The following is a 17,166-nucleotide window of genomic DNA, read 5'->3' as shown; positions in this document are numbered from 1 at the left end:
AAATGTTTATGTTGTGAATGAACCAGCAAGGGTGATGCGGTCCTCTGATGGTACTGCCCTGTTCTCCCTTCATGTGAAGAGTGAACAGCAGGAAGGGCTGGAGGAATCACCTTTCATTATTTCCGTAATTCTTGGTGTTATGGTATTTTTTGAGAGTGCTTTAAGCAGCAGCTTTACCCAGTTTGCTACAGTGCTATCACTAACTTCTGCCGCTTTTTTTTTTTTTAAGTTTTTATTTATTTTTGCTTGAAAGGCAGAGTTACAGAGAGCGAGGAAATCTTCGATCTGCTGGTTTGCTCCCCAAATGGCCGCAAAACCGTAGCTGGGCGGGTTTGAAACCCTGAGCATGGAGCTTCTTTTGGACCTCCCACATGGGTGCAGGCGCACCAGCACCTGGGCCATCTTCCAGTGCTTTTCCAGGCATATTAGCAGACAGAAGTGGAACAGTTGGGACTTAAACTGGTGCCACTCATATGGGATGCTGGCATCCCAAGTGGAGGCTTAAGTTACTACACCGTGGCGCTAGCTCTTCCTGATATATTAAATGCCTAATTCAATTTCCCAATCACAGCAAAAATTATCAGTATTCTGAAAGGTGATAGTGTGTTCCAAGTGGCAGGTGTTAACAACTTCCAACATGATCTGTAGAAACAATTTAGTTTTCTCTTAAAAATTTTTTTTTAATTGGAAAGTCAGATTTATAGAGAGAAGGAGAGACAGAGAGAAAGATCTTCCATCTGCTGGTTCACTTCCCAGGTGGCCACAATGCCTGAGCTGAGTCAATGCAAAGCCAGGATCCAGGATCCAGGAGCTTCTTCCAGGTCTCCCATGTAGGTGCAAGGTCCCAAGGCTTTGTGCCATCCGTGACTGCTTTCCCAGGCTACAAGCAGGAAGCTGGATGGGAAGCAGGGCCACTGGGATACGAACTGGTGCCCATTTTGTACTTTAGCCACTGCACTACCACACTGAGTCCAACTCCCGGTTCTGAACTGTGGTTTGGAAACCCATTTCTGGCAGCCTACACAGGATTTGTTGCTGCTCACAGTTGTAAATGCACTTGTTGCTGCTGGAACTTGCTTCTGTTGCAGATTTTAAGACTGCTGTGACAGTTGTACTTGGATGAGCACTGCGCACTTGGTGCAGCACTCCTGCGTCTGGCGTCAGTGTGATCTTAAAGGAAGCCTCTGACATGGGGGCGTGGTTCTGGACTGAGACCTCACAGCAGTTCTGCCAAATGGCCCCACTTCTTCCTACACTCTTGGTTTTTATACTGTTGCTTTCTACTTTGATATTAAGACAAGGATATCTGTAATAGTCTGGCTACAATGAATTATTAGAATTGAATAATTTGAGTTTGCTCTTTAATATTACATGTATATTCAGAACATGCAAGAGTTACTTAATAACTAGAAGCTGTCAGGTATGCATACAAGGCAAATAGGGCCCGTGGCTTAGCCTGACTCAGTTGATAAAGGTACATTGAGCCACTTTAGAGTCATACACTTGCTGGATGGAGAAAGGGGCTTAGCCAAAGGCAGCGGCTTGTTGTCCTTGTCTCACACACCAGAAAGAAACCTGAGGGGGTGAATGACTGCAGAGTGAGCCACGGACTCCTAACTGGGGAGCCAGCTCCAACTGCAGCCAAGGAAAGTTCCAGTCTGTGGCTCTATTGAAATGCATAGGGCAAATGGGCTTATCTCTCTCTTTCAAGCTGGAGATGTGGTGAGAGTGGCTTATGGCAACCCAGCACCGGAAACAGATGGATGAGTAGGGTCACGCTGCAGTGCAGGCCAAGTATTCCTTCAAGAAAGCAGTAGTTTAGATTTCTGTGTGTGTATGAATGGGTGTAGGTGTGGACCAATTACTTTGCAATGTGGCCAGAAAGCATTTCTATAAACACTGTATGTTAAATTTCACTGAAAAGATGTGCTTAGTTGTAAAAATGAAATGTATTTTATATTCTTATTTCTTAGTGAAATGAATGTATCATGAACCAATTTGTTGCTGTTTCTTTACAGTTAGCATCTGGAATTTATAGTTTTGCCTGTTCTCTGTGGAATCACCATACAGACACATTCCTGCAGCAAGTTTCTTCAGGCAATGAATCTGCAGTTCTGAGTTCACTAGAACGAACTCTGCTCTCGTTAAAAGGTACTATTCTACTTGGTGTGTCTATTTCTGAAGCTCTGTATCCCAGAACAATCGTCAGCTAGCTCCTCCAGTGAGTTTAGTGTTCTCCACTGCACCAAAAGGCAAGGCTTATTTGTAGTTTGTTCTTTTTTGTGAGACTCGCTCCTTCTTGACCCCCTTTATCTCAGGAAAGCTCATACAGCCAGTTGCAGTGGATAGTTTTAAGTTTCATTCACATTCCTGTGACGTTAAAATTAAGCTCTGAGGGCCCTGGCGCGGTTGCCTAGCAGCTAAAGTCCTCACCTTGAATGTGCTGGGCGCTGGTTCTAATCCTGACAGTCCCGCTTCCAACTCCCTGCTTGTGGCCTGGGAAAGCAGTCGAAGATGTCCCAAAGCCTTGGGACCCTGCACCCTTGTGGGAAACCTGGACGAACTCCTGACTCCTGGCTTTGGATCTGCACAGCACTGGCCGTTGTACTCACTTGGAGAGTGAATCATCGGACAGAAGATCTTCCTCTCTGTCTCTCCTCCTCTCTGTATATCTGACTTTTCAATAATAATAAATCTTTTTAAAGAATTAAGCTCTGAAAATGATTCAAGTGCTTCCACTGTGTATTTCTGATTGCTCTTTTCATCCTGGGCGCTTAACTTTATTGTTTTACCAACTTTCGTTAAGGTCTGTCCTTACGGTTTGCACCAGCCCTGTCTCACAGCCGTCTTCTCAGAGAGGAGCTCCATTTTTCTTGCGGTGCCTCTGGCTCAGCTTGTCAGCATTCCCGTGGTGGAAGTTTCTGTTTGAACTTCTCTGAGCTGTTTGCCTTGATGAATGTATTTACAGGCTTTTTTTTTCCATACTTTTTCAATCACACACACACGTACACCTGTTTTATTCTCTTTCTTTTCCGGTCCCTCCTGTTCTGGTGCTGAAGGTGATTTTAGTTTTCTTACTATGATATCACGCTGCCCACATTTCTATCATATTGCATGTCATTTTGCATTCTCAGTTTTGCTTATCATTTCAGTGAATCATACTCAGCTTAGTACCCAGGAATTCCATTATGTAGTTTCTCTGTCTCTCTCTTTTTTTTTAATAGAGATTTATTCTTAGTAGAAAGGCAGATTTCCAGAAAGAAGGAGAGAAGGAGTGATAGAAAGATCTATCTGCTTATTCACTCCCCAAGTGCCCACAACGGGCAGAGTTGAGCTAATCTGAAGCCAGGAACCAGGAGCTTCTTCCGGGTCTCCCACAGGGCTACAGGGTCCCAAGGCTTTGGGCCTTCCTTGACTGCTTTCCCAGGCCACAAGCAGGGAGCTGGATGGGAAGTGGAGCAGCTGGGACACAAACCGACACCCATATGGAATCCAGGCAATTGTTAAGAGTAGGATTAACTAATCGAGCCATTGTGCCAGACCCTCCATTATGCACTCTACCCTAATGCATCTCTTACTACATTACCCAAACAGTGGCTGCTCAACCCTGAGCTATCAGTACACTGGTGAAACCTGTGAACAAAGATGTGATCATTGACAAATGATATTTACTTGGTTATGCAGGCTAGGGGAATGGTTTTGAAAATGTCCATAAGGCAGAAATTAAAACCATTTCCTTTGGAAAGGAATGGTTACTCATAAAGAATTAGAGTGAGGAATATAAGGCTATTTATAGAAAATGGTGTGTGAGGTACCCTATTTATTGCTGAATTTAAGGAATTTTCAGAATTTTAAAATTTATTTTTATTTAAAAGGCAGATTTACAGAGGTGAGACACAAAGATCTTTTTTTTCTTTAACTTTTTCCATTTTTTTATTATACTTTTGGCAATCTTTACATAGTTAATTAGGGTAAAAAGGTTCAAAGGCTACAGGAAAGTGGGTAAGATTATTGTTTCCACATTGTTTCCTTCATGTATCTGAGGTAAAGGGGGATTTTAAGGGAGAAGCCCCACTCTGTCTCCCATCCACCCCAGGTCCCTGATGTGGGGCACACTCCAAGGGTCTTGCTCAAGTGGTTTTGATAGTAAAGAAAGATCTTTCATCTGCTGATTCACTCCCCAAATGGCTGCAACGGCTGGAGCTGAACCTATCCAAAGCCAGGAGCCAGGAAAGTCTTCTGGGTCTCCCATATGGGTGCTGAGTCCCAAAGCTCTGGGATCTTCTAGAACAAGTACTGGTGCCCATATGGGATCCTGGTGTTTGAAGGGGGAGGATTAATCCTTTGAGCCACTGCAGCAGGCTTCTAAACCAAAATGTTTAAGGAGAGTGAAAGTTACTATGTAATGAAGGAATAAAGAGCAGAGTCCTTGGTGAGGAAGAACAGCTTCAGGATAAGCGAAGCCTGATTTTCTCATATGATTCTGCCCCAACTTCAGAGTTGAATGTAATCACTGGTTTCAAACTGAAAGAAAGTCTGTGGACAGTCAGAATATAAATTTATTTTTAACACACCATCTTTAGACTTCTTTTGAGTACTTTCTACTCTGTGGTGAGAAACCCTTTTGTTCCGACAAGGGCCATTTGACTATATCGCCATTTGGGCACCAGAGTTATCAGTGTCAAAAATTAGCCTGCTATGGGCCCAGTGCAGTGGCCTAGCAGCTAAAGTCCTCGCCTTGAACATGCCGGGATCCCATGTGCGCGCTGGTTCTGATCCTGGCAGCTCCACTTCCCATCCAGCTCCCTACTTGTGGCCTGGGAAAGCAGTCAAGGACGGCCCAAGGCCTTGGGACCCTGCACCCATGTGGGAGACCTAGAGGAAGTTCCAGGCTCCTGGCTTTGGATCGGCGCTGCAAAGGCTGTTGAGGTCACTTGGGGAATGAATCACTGGACATAAGATCTTCCTCCCTGTCTCTCCCCTCTGTATATCTGACCTTGCAATAAAAATAAATAAATCTTTAAAAAAAAATTAGCCTGCTATAGGACTCTTGGAGCATGCCCTACATCAGGGACCTGGGATGGGTGGGAGGCTGGGTGGGGCTTCTCCCTTTATCTCCCCTTTTACCCCACATATAGGAAAAAAAAAGCAATAATATGGAAACAATAGTCTTTCCTGTACCTCTTGACCCTTTGTGCCCTAATCAACTATGTAAGGATTGTCAAAATAAAGCTATTAAAAAAAGCCAAAAACAACAACAACAACAATTAACCTGCTATAGATTGATTGAACTTTGAGTCCTGCTTGCGGGCCAGATGTTCCCCACTGACAACTCTGAAAGATAATTCTTCAGTAAGTATAGATAACAGTGCTTGTTTAATAAAGCGTCTGTCACTTTGTCTCTTAGGCTGTCATCATCTTTTTGTTACTGAATTGTTGCTGAATTATACCATTGGAGCCTTTAAATAATTCGTATGAAGTGGCATTTATAGATAAGGAAGTGAGATCTGGAATAGTGCAAAGCAACTAAGTAGATACTGGAGCAAGGATTTCAATCTTGTTGTGGCTTTAAATCTCTCCCACCTATCTGTGGGCCCTAGTTTGCCAGTGTTACTCATAAAATACAGTGTTTATAATTGAGTACAATCTCTAAGCCTTTTGGCTATCATCAAGTGTCAAACTTGTACCATAGCTCAGTTTTTCAGGTTTGGAAAAACACTTAATTTTTTTATTCCTTCAACGAGATATTGGTGTTTAATTTACTGTAGCTTAAAGTAACTGAGGTTCTGGGATACGTTGAGTCCTGGCTTAACCTTGTTGAACACTTCTCAGTTTCAATTATTGCAGGTAAGAAGTACCAGCAGTCATGTAAGTTAAACTAAATTTAAAAAATTTATTTGAAAGGCTGGATTAGAGAGGAAAATGGAGAAAAGAGAGAGACATTTTAACTGCTGGTTCACTTTCTAAGTGACTGCAGTGGTGTGCTGGGAAGAACCAGGAACCTCTGAAGTCCTTCTGAGTCTCTGCGTGGACAGCCGTGCTCCAAGCATTGGAATCATGTTCTGTTGATTCCAGCCTGTCGGTTGTCCGAGAGCTGGGTTCTGTGTGGAACAGTCAGACATGAACTCTTGTTCCTGTTAAGTGCTGGTGTCAGAGGTAGTGGCTTTGTTGGCTGCGCCACAGCAGTGATCCCAAATTAAATGGAATTTTGAAGTGTAATATTATAAATATTAGTTTACAGTCAGCAACAACACTGCTCTAGGTGCTTTGTCACTGATCAAATGTGACCTAGGCTTGTTTTTCCTATTTAGTAAACGCAAGAATTCAATCAGGTGACTCTTCAGGCTTGATTAGGTTTAGTAATTCTGTCTTTATTATGATTGTGATTTTGATAGAATAAAACATAATGAAATAAAATTCAAGTAAAGATTTCATTTTGGTTTTCAGTGTTACGTAAATTGACTGTGAATGGATTTGTGGAGCCACACAAGAATATGGAGGTGATGGTAAGTGACGGAAGTGATTCATTTTTTATGATTTTGTAACGGAGCTTAGTATTTTCTTGAATATTTTAAACATATTATTTTCTTGAAATTGATTTAATACAGGCTTTGCTAAGGAGCCATTTAGGTTGTTTTCTATCTCCTACCATTCTATGTATGTTGTGGTGTACTTTCTGTGAGAACAGACCGAATTGCTGTGTGAAGAGGGAATAACCCCAGGAAGCTTGTCAGGACGCCCTGGCAGATAGAGAGTGTTAAGTTAAATTACTCCTGTAATTGGGATGCTATTAGAAATATTTCAAGGTCTACTGTAGAGAGTTGTTCATATCCTAGGTATCTTTTTGGTTGGTCTTCATGTATTTAAAGGGAAATTTAGTTTTTCTGCTGCTTGTAGAATCTGTATATACAGAGAAAAATGTATGACTCATTTTTAAAGCAAAGGCTTATTTAGAGTGGAAAATTACTGGTAACCAGATGGCGTAGCAGCTTGTTGGTGAGCAATCCATGTACCTGAAAAACTGCTGAGAAGAACGGGACAATAAAATGAGGAACTGGCTGCTCCGCTTCTCATCCAGCTTCCTGCTTACAACTTGGGAAAGCAGTGGAGGACGGCCCAAAGCCTTGGGATCCTGCACCTGTGTGGAGGACCTGGAAGAAGCTCCTGGCTTCTGGCTTTTGATCCAGTCAGCATAGCAGCAGTTGTTATAGCAGTTGGGGAGTGAACCAGTGGATGGAAGATCTTTCTGTCTCTCCTTCTCTTTGCAAATTTACTTTTCTAATAAAAGTAAATAAATCTTTAAAGAGATTCATGTATTTATGGTGGTCTTGGGTGAATTAGCTGACTTTGATATCTAGTTTCCTTTATTGTGCTTGTAGATGAAATAATAGTACTTACCTCATTGCATACTATGAGGATTAAAGGAGCTCATGATTTTTGTATTGAGATTAGCAATTCATTATTCTGAAAATTACCATTTAGTGGTCATTGTGATTTTCCTCCCACTTACTGTATATTATTAGTTAAATTAGTTTCTTTGGACTTCAGATTAGCCAGCTGTGCACAATTATGTGTATTTCTGGTTCTTTGATAACTTAAAGTCTATCAACTTTAGTAAACTTTTTTTTAAAAATATTTATTTATTTTTAATGGACAGAGTTACAGAGAGAAGGTTCTTCCATCCGCTGATTCACTCCCCAGATGCCTGCAGCAGCAGGAGCCAAGCTGATTCAAAGCCAGGAACAGGAGCTACTTCTGGGTCTACCACATGGGAGTGACTGCTGGTCTTTTTAAAAAAAATTCAATTATTTAATTAATTTAAAGATTTATTTATTTCTCATTGGAAAGGCAATATTTTTCTTCTTTAAGGTTTATTTATTTTTATTGGAGAGTAGAATGTACAGAGAGGAGAGACAGAACTGATTCACTTCCCAAGGGGCTGCAGTGGCCAGGGCTGAGCCAATCCGAAACCAGGAGCCAGGAGCCGCTTCTGAGTCTCTAATGCAGGTGCAGGGTCCCAAGCTTTGGGCCATCCTTGACTGCTTTCCTAGGCTACAAGCACGGAGCAGGATGGGAAGCGGGGCCACTGGGATTAGAACTGGTGCCTATATGGTATCCTGGCACATGTAAGGTGAAGACCACTAGGCTACTGTGCCAGGCCCACAAAAGCAGTTTTAAGGAGAGAAGAAATAGGGCCCAGAGTGCTTGCTCAGTAACTAAATCCTTCTTTCCCAGTGCTGGAATCCCATATTGGCAGTTTGTGTCCCGGCTGTTCCACTTTCCTTTGACCTGTCTGCTTGTGTCCTGGGAAGGCAGTAGAGGATGGCCCAAAGCCTTGGAGCCCTGAACTTATGTGGTAGACCTGGAAGAAGCTCCTGTTTCCTAGCTTTGGATAGGCTCAGGTCCGGCTGTTGTAGCCACTTGGGAACTCAACCAGCAGATGGAAGACCTTTCTTTCTGTCTTTAAAATCTGCCTTTCTGGAAAAAGTAATAAAATTAAAAAGAAAAAAGGAAGGAGAGACAGAGAAGGAGTTTCCATCTGCTAGTTCACTCCCCGTGTGGCTGCAAAGGCTGGAGCTGAGCTGATCCAAATTCACAAGCCAGGATATTTTTCCGGGTCTCCCACATGGGTGCAGGGTCCCAAAGCTTTGGGCCATTTCCTATTGCCTTGCCAGGCCACAAGCAGGAAGCTGGATGGCTAGTGGACAGCCAGGAGACAGAAATCGGTACTCATGTGGGATCTTGGCACTTGCTTTCTGAGGTACAGCAAAGTGAACCATCATGCCAGCTGTGCTAGGCAACGTTTTTGACGTACTGGAGCATCTTACTTGCCAAAAGATCATGTGATATTTTTTATGTTTATACGTAAAAATCTGCTGTTACAAAGGTATCTAATATGTTTAGATTCGTATTAAAACTGTTTCTACAATATCCTTTCATGTTTCTTTTTAATACATTTTTATTTTGAATTTTAAATTATATGGTACAATTTTACATAGGCTGGGATTCCCCCCCAAACTTCCACTTTCTGACAAATTTTTCCCATTTTACTGCAATGGTGTAGTCCTTCATCAGGAATCCTAATTCTATCAATCTCTTATTTAAGTGTGCCCCGACATTGCTGGTACAAAGTCAGACAGCATCCCATTGTCTACCCATGTCCAACAGTTTCATTGGGAATCCATCTTTCATCTGGAAGCAGGGATGCATGTTCCATTATGCCCCCACATCTGGATAGGGTAGATCCCAGTACTCCATCACTATACATTTCCGTAATTGAGAAGCCATGAAACAAGATCAACAACTGATATGAGTTAGAACAGCCACAACAACAACAACAAATTACAACACCATGAAAAACACGTGCCGCTGAGTAACCAGCACAGGGGTGACAAAAAGGAAACACAAAAGTCTCTTGGGAAAAATGATGCCACTGTGTAATCCTGTGTTTTAAAATTGTATGATATCTTATATGTTTAAAAACATAGTACATAGTATTGCTTTTGTGGTATCTGAGGGCTAATATTGCAGTTGAGAACATGTGTTTTCCATAATTGGTTACATTTATGTATTTTTGAGTATCTGTAAATGCCAGACACTCTTCTGGATTCTCTTGTGCTACAAACATAGTCAAGTTCTCTCTCTCAAAAACCTTATATTCTAACGGAAGCAGCTACATACTGCATCAATAAACAGTATGTGTAGGGATAGTGAGGCCTGTGGAGGAACATATAGCAGGTGAGAAACAGAGTAATACATAATTTTATAGCAAAATATTTAAATCTGAAATGAGATATCAAAGGTATAAAATACTAGTTAGTTTCTTGGATAAGACTTGTTTATAATTAGATATTTTTTACTTTATTTTTCTAAAGCTGATTGTTTGAAATGATGTGCTACATATATTTTCATGGTTTTGAGAAAATGAAACATACGTAAAGTCAATGCTCCTGCAGAATAAGTTGAAGTACTTCAAAATATATTCTTTTTCAGGGTTTTTTGCATGGAATATTTGAACGTTTAAAACAGTTTCTGGAATGCAGTAAGTACTTTTATCACAGTATTTTTTACTTCAGACTCTTGATTCGCCACACTTTATTTGCTAATAGCTTGAGTAAATGTTAGGCTAACAAGGGTGCAGATACATCTTTGGAGAAAGTGTTTATTCTGAGCGTGCCATTGTTTGGATTTTCTGAGTCAGCTCTTAGTTTCTGCAGAGATCCTGTATGTGGCTAAATTAGGTTCTTACATATTGATAACTAACTTTCTGAAATTAATAGCTTTGTGCTGACATACCACCCTGTCATGTGAATTATATAGGAAGCCTTTTTTAAAAAATAGATTTATTTAATTCATTTAAATGCCAGAAGAAGAGACAGAGAGAGAAGGATTAAAAGAGAGAGAAAGAGAAAGTGAAGAGGAAGATCTCTCATTGTTTGCTTCACTCCCCAAATCGTCACAGCACCAGGGCTGTGCGAAGCTTAAGCTGGGAGCCCGAAGTTCCCTCTGGGTCTCCGCCATGTGTGTCCAGGGCCACAAGGACCTTCACCCTCTACTGCTTTCCCAGGTGCTTTTATCAGGGAGTTGGAGCCAAAGTGCTGCAACCAGGTCTCGATCTGGCACCGTGTGGGAAGCCAACCCTGCAGGCAGCAACTTTCCCATTATCAACCCTGAGGAAACTTTTCAACTGCATCTTCTTTTTTGTCCTTCCCTCTGCATTTCCACTGCGACTGCCTTATCTGGGCAGGTCATGACAGGCATGTTCTGCGAACATGCAGACTGTGGACCACATGCTTGTTCAGACTTCTGTGGGCTTGCTTATGTATCCTGATGACGCCTCTAAGGATAATTTTGTTCTGTCAGTCTGTATTCATTAACCTGCCAGCTACCTTTGGGCCCCTCCATTGCTCCATGTTCAGAGAAGTTCACATTGATGTCTAGCCTGGTTTTGCTGGTGGTGTGATTTTAAGCACTTTTCCCGAGGATTCCCACGTGCGTATGCACTTATGTATTTGGGAATTTCCTGCCCTGAGAAGGTATTTGAGTCTAGTCAGTCTGTGTGAGCTGCTGGCTGTTTTTTGTTGTTTTCAAATAGAAAGACATTATTGAGCTAGTGCAGGCACTGTCGTGGCTAGTATATATATGTGTAGGTTACTAAGATGAATTACGTTCCTTACATAAACTATTTTCTCAAAGTCAACTTTTTTCTGATGTTCCTTGTGGGAATTACACTGGAAAAAAAGACAGCTTGGGGAGAAGGGAATGATATAAATGACAAAACAATGTAAAATTTCTTTAGAGAATACATAGTAGTTCATGGACTCGTGGACTAGATGTACAAAAATTAATTATACCAGGGCAATTATCAAGAAATTCCTCTGAAGTATTAAAAATGGATGGGTATATTGTTACCTGATCATGTTAAGTTGCTTGGAAAACATTTTATGTGATTTAGTCTCTGTGTTTGATGGTTCATTTCCAAAACTGCTGCCCTTCTTTTTAGAAATATTTATTTCACGTTTTTCTTAAAAAAGATCTCTTTATTTTGAGAGTCACAGAGAGAGAGAGAGAGAGAGAGAGAGAGAGAGAGAGAGAGAGAGAGAGAGAGAGAGATTACATCCCCTGGTTCATTGCCTTTATAACCACAAGGTCCAAAATGGGGCTAGTCCAAAACCAGAAGTCAGAAATTTCTTTTCTTCATAATAGATTTCTTTTTGATGATGTTCACATAGTTGAGAAGGATACACACCCATGTGGACCACGGATTAGTCTAGAAAGTGCCAAAGGATGTGGAAAAGTGGTTGAGAACTGCTTCTGTGCTTGGCTTGTTGGCCTAGTGACTACATCCTCACCTTGCAGACAGTGGGATCCTATATCAGTGCTAGTTCATGTCCTAGCTGCTCCACCTCCCATCCAGCTCTCTGCTTGTGGCTTGGGAAAGCAATCGAGGACAGCCCAAGGCCTTGGGGCCTGCACCCATGCAGGAAATCCAAAAGAAGCTCCTTGCACCGGATTGGCTCAGCTTTGCCTGTTGCAGCCACTTGGGGGTATGAACCAGCAGCTGGAAGTTGTTTCTGTCACTGCTTCTCTCTGTAAATCTGCCTTTCCAATAAAAATAAACAAATCTTTAAAAAAGGAGTGGGGAGTGATACAATTGCTTCCAGTCTTCCTTTCAGTTCTTGTATCTGTGGAAGGGGTGAGAGGACCGCGCCTGGAAGCCTAACCACACCAGTACCCGAGGATGTGGAACTGTTGCTGAGTATTGTCACAGGGTCCCCCGATGTGGAGCATGGTCCGAGGGTACTGTTTAAGTGGTTTTGATAGTTCTGAGATGCTGTTGATTTCATTGCTTTAAGGTTGAGGAAATCCTTCCAAGGTCCATTGACTGACATAGTCCACCTTAGAGTTTCCACTTGCACAGATACCTGCTATTGAAGCTTGCCCAGAAGAGTTGTCCAATTTGTTCTGCTCTCCATGGTAGCAAACATCCTCTGCTGACCTCAGTGATCTGCTATGTTTTCATGTGCATCTGGGCATGCCGTCCGCTGCACAGACAGAAGCTAGATGTTTCTTCTAGGTTTCCCACATGAGTGGCCTGCACTTAAACACTTACATTGTTCTTCCACTGACATTCCCAGGTCACTAACAAGTAGCTGCCTTGAAAGTGGAGCAGCTGTGACTTGAACCATTGTCCTGTCCATTAGGGATCCCAGGATTGCACGTGGTGGCTTTACTTGATTTGGTGTCACTGGTTTTAAAAGATGTACTTGTTTGAAAGGTAGAGTGATGGAGAGAGGGAGAGATCTTTCTCGGGCTGTTCATTCCCCAGTGGCTGACATGGTTAGGGATGGTCCAGTCTGAAGCCCAGAGCCGGGAACTCCATCTGGGTCCCTCATGGGTGGCAGAAGTCCAAGCAGTTGGTTCATTTTCTGCTTCCTTCCCAGGCACATTAGCAGGGAGCTCTGGTTTGAACTTGAATCAGTGTTCTGATACTGGATGCTGGCATTGCGTGCAGAGGGTGATAATTTGCTCTACCCCAGGGCTGCCTGCCAATTTTTATTTATTTACTTGAGAGACAGAGAGACAGGAAGAGTACAGTTTCTGGGGCTGGGCGAGGCTGAAACAAAGAGGCGAGAACTCAGTCCATGTCTTGTGTGTGGCAGGAACTTAGTTACTCTGAGCCATTCCCAATACTTCCTGGAGTCAGAATTGGCAGGAACCAAGGTGTTCTGATCTGAGATTTGGGTGTCTTAACCTCTCTCAAATGCATGCCACTAGATTGATAGCGTTTTACTTTAAAATGGATCTAGCTTATATTATAAGAGTTATTTTTGCACAATATGGCCACTCAGGATTATGTTTGTTCCTAAGTGTGAAAATTTTTAAATAATTCATTGTGTAAAATATGTAAAAATATAAGAAATGTTTGTAAAATTTTGGAATTGTGAAATTATAGACTTAAAAATGTAATATTTGAAATTATTTTTAACAGGTAGAAAAATAACTGCAGATAATGTATGTAGAGATAGATTGGAAAAGACCATCATTCTCTTTACTAAAGTGGTAAGTTGTTTTTTCTTTTTTGCCTTGTTTGTTTTCTCAAAAATAATGCATACACTGAAATTTAGAAGGCAAAATGATGTTTTCATAATATTAGTTTCACTTTGGCATGAAGAAATATACCTTCTGACTCTGAAAAAATTAAAAATCACCTTAATATTTTGCAGCCTTCAGAATGTACGTTGCATTCATGTAACACACATAAATTGCTTTGCTGTGAAAAAAACATCAGTGAAACACATGCCAGGGCAGTTGATTGCTCTGCGGTTCTTTATTCTTAGACCCACTGGAGTCAGCAGGGAGTGTAGCAGGTGCTGTAGCAGGAAGTGTGCTCAGAACTATCGGATTATAATCATCAATATCGCATCTTTCGGATAGAATCATAGGTATAATGTGCTAGATAGTGTGTTTGTTTCTGAAAAATGTCTCATAAAACATTAATCTCTATGACATTTGGGTCTGAAAGATTGGTAGAACCATGAAAAACTGGAGTTGAGGAATTAGAACAGCTGTGGGGCTTTTTGCACTACAGCAGGTACTGGGGACTGAGTGTGCATATGTGACTCTAACCTAAGTTTCTTTTTTCCTCTGTTTGTTGACTTTAGTGTGTATTGTTCTCATTTCTCATGTTGCAGATAACCTCAGTGGCAAAGCCTACCTAATTCTCTAGAAAATTGATTTACATGTTTTAAGTTAAAAGATGCAAGAAAATGAAAGGAGATGACCTAGTTTGTCAGTGGAGCTGTGCGATGCTTATCACAGAAACTTGCCCACATCCTTGCTTTTTTTTTTTTTCCAATCTTCTGAAGACCTGCTTAATTTATTTGGAAAGCCAATTTGCAGAGAGCAGGAGAAAGACAGAGAGAGAGATCTTCTATCTGCTGGTTCACTCCACAGATGGCCACAGCAGGTAGAATTGAGCTGATGTGCAGCTAGTGACTTTTTCCGGGTCTCCCATGTGGGTGCAGGGCTCAAAGAGCTGTCCTCAGCTGCTCTCATCCTGTAAGCAGGGAGCTGGCCTGGAAGTGAGAGTATCCGGAGCATGAGCCAGCGCCCACATGTGCAACGTTAGCTTATTGAGCCACAAAATCAGCCCCGTTTTTGCTTCCAGTAGCCCCAGCATGATACGTCAGTTGTATAACTGAAATTTATGAATTTATGAACTAAATTTATCTAGTCTGTTTTCGAGACCACGTTGATTATTGTACTACTAAATTTTTCTTTTCCAGTTCTTTCAGTTTCTTACTTAATGTCATAGATGTTATCTATAGTTTTTTTCTTTTCTGAAAAAACAAATTCAAGTATGAAATTAGTGTTTATGATCTCTAGTACTCTAATAAGCATAAACGTTTGGAATTTAGAAATTGGAACATTTGAATTATTCCTGTAAATAGAATTGAATAACTGAGTCCTCATGAGCAGTTAGCAGCATGTGGTCAAGGTCAATCCTGTTGGACCTGTATGTCTCCTTTGCCATGGTTACTGATTACTGCAGGGCTGGGGAGTGGCTGGTTTCTTGGCTGTGTAAGGTCTGCACAGTCACTTGGTCTGACTCTGCTGAGACAGTGGTAGGCTGGACTGAAATACAGTCCATCTGTACAGAAAGTTGATTTTTTGGGTAAAGATTTGTTTATTTTTGTTTGAAAGGCAGCTTTTTTTTTTCCAGACAAAGAAGACAGAAATCTTCCATCTGCTGGTTCACTCCCGAACCAGCTGCAATGGTTGGGGCTGAGCTGTTCCAAAGCCTGGGCCTGGAAGCTTCCTTTGGTCTCCTGCATGGGTGTGCAGGTGCCCAAGGACTTGAATCATCCTCTGCTACTTTTGGAGGCCATAAGCAGGTTGCTGGATCAGAAGTGGAGCAGCTGGGACATGAACTGGTATCCAATATGGGATACCTGTGCTTGCAGGCCATATGATTAGCATGCTATGCTACCACCCTGGCCCCAACAGGCTACATTTTCAGTTGATAATTTTGTGTGGTCCATGAAAGATGTTGTGTGTGTCTCGACGGCTTTGGCAGCAAAGATTCCCCTTCCCCGCAGGCAAACTCCAGATATTCTGTAATATGATCTCTAAAATATCCGAGTATTTGCTTTTAAGCAATGCAGTTGGGTTTTTGTTTGTTTGTTTGTTTTTGATTTTGATTTTTGTTCCTAAGGTATTTTTTTTTTGAGGGGGGGAGATGGGCCAATAGAGATCTTCCATCCTGCAGTTCACCCTCTGGTGCCTGTGACAGCCATGACTGGGCAAGGCTGAAGGAGTTCAGTGCAGGTCCCTTAGAAAGGTGCCTGGGAGCCGAGCACGGTGTCACCTGCTGACACTTCGGGTGTGCTTTGTCTCCAGGCACTTTGCTGCTCTTGTGAATATACCAAGGGCGTCTGGCTGCTGTCCCAGACTCCCACCTCAAAAGCTTGTGTCTTTATTATGCACACTCACACACAGACACATTTTCTTCTAAACGAATTGTGACAATTATTCAAATACTTGCATCCCTCTTACCCCTGTGGGAGATCTTGGTGTAGTTCCTGAAACCAGGATTGCCAGGCCTGGCCCTGGGTGTTTTGGACATCTGGAGATGTGAAGTGGCAGATGGAAGCCCTCTTTATCTCCGTCAGGGTGTCTTTAACTTAAAAACAAATACACATGGGCCTGGCGGCGTGGCCTAGCAGCTAAAGTCCTCGCCTTGAAAGCCCCGGGATCCCATATGGGCGCCGGTTCTAATCCCGGCAGCTCCACTTCCCATCCAGCTCCCTGCTTGTGGCCTGGGAAAGCAGCTGAGGACGGCCCAATGCATTGGGGCCCTGCACCCGCGTGGGAGACCCGGAAGAGGTTCCAGGTTCCCGGCTTCGGATCGGCGCGCATCGGCCCGTTGCGGCTCACTTGGGGAGTGAAACATCGGATGGAAGATCTTCCTCTCTGTCTCGCCTCCTCTGTGTATATCTGGCTGTAATAAAATGAATAAAATTCTTAAAAAAAAAATACACAAAGAAAGAAAGAAAAACATCTTGGCATAATCATTATGTTTCAAAATAATAATGAATTTCCTAGTATCAAAATATCACTTTTCAGATTTCTCTGATTGTTTTATAAATTTTTCATTGCTTTATATGAATCTGGATGAAATAGTGTCATTTTTCCAGTCTTCATGTTCCAGTAGATTTTTCTGTAGTTTGGATTAATCTTATATCCCTAGATGTCATTTAACATATTCCTTTGCATCTTCCATGTCCTTCTGTGCATCTTATAACTTTGTAGTGTGATTTAGTGGTGTAATCTCATACAGATGTGGGTTTTTATTTTTGTTTTTGGTGCACTTTGGATGGGCATAAACAGAATGCCTTGTAGTTGGTTCCATCAGATCACAATGTTTGTCTTTGTGTGGTGTGTCTGATGATGAGTGAGCTGTCAGTTCTGTGACAGCCTCTCTCTTCTGAATTTAAGTGCCATTTTTCTTCATTGTCTGGGTCCTTCATTTGATTAGAAGGTTATAAAATGATGGTGTTTTAATTCTTTTATTTCCTTTACCTTTATTAACTGGACTCTGGTAAAGAAATTCCTGTATCAACTATTTGTTAAATCCAAATACAGTTTGTACAAGAAAGGATC

The 17,166-nt window shown here is 41.9% G+C and overlaps 1 protein-coding gene across 1 annotated transcript in view; it reads left to right on the top strand.

The window, feature by feature from the left end:
* IPO11 (importin 11) overlaps positions 1–17,166 on the top strand; it is a 141,810-nt gene that overhangs the window by 42,296 nt on the left and 82,348 nt on the right. The window contains exons 6-9 of the mRNA XM_058680020.1: positions 2,019–2,151; positions 6,448–6,506; positions 9,994–10,042; positions 13,493–13,563. Coding sequence (XP_058536003.1) covers positions 2,019–2,151; positions 6,448–6,506; positions 9,994–10,042; positions 13,493–13,563 — 312 coding nt within the window. The remainder of the gene's footprint in view (positions 1–2,018; positions 2,152–6,447; positions 6,507–9,993; positions 10,043–13,492; positions 13,564–17,166) is intronic.

The sequence above is a fragment of the Ochotona princeps genome, chromosome 23 (assembly GCF_030435755.1).
Source record: "Ochotona princeps isolate mOchPri1 chromosome 23, mOchPri1.hap1, whole genome shotgun sequence".
NCBI classification, from domain to species: domain Eukaryota; kingdom Metazoa; phylum Chordata; class Mammalia; order Lagomorpha; family Ochotonidae; genus Ochotona; species Ochotona princeps.
The sequence above is the reverse complement of the archived record's forward strand: the minus strand, read 5'-3'. Positions and strand labels throughout refer to the sequence as shown.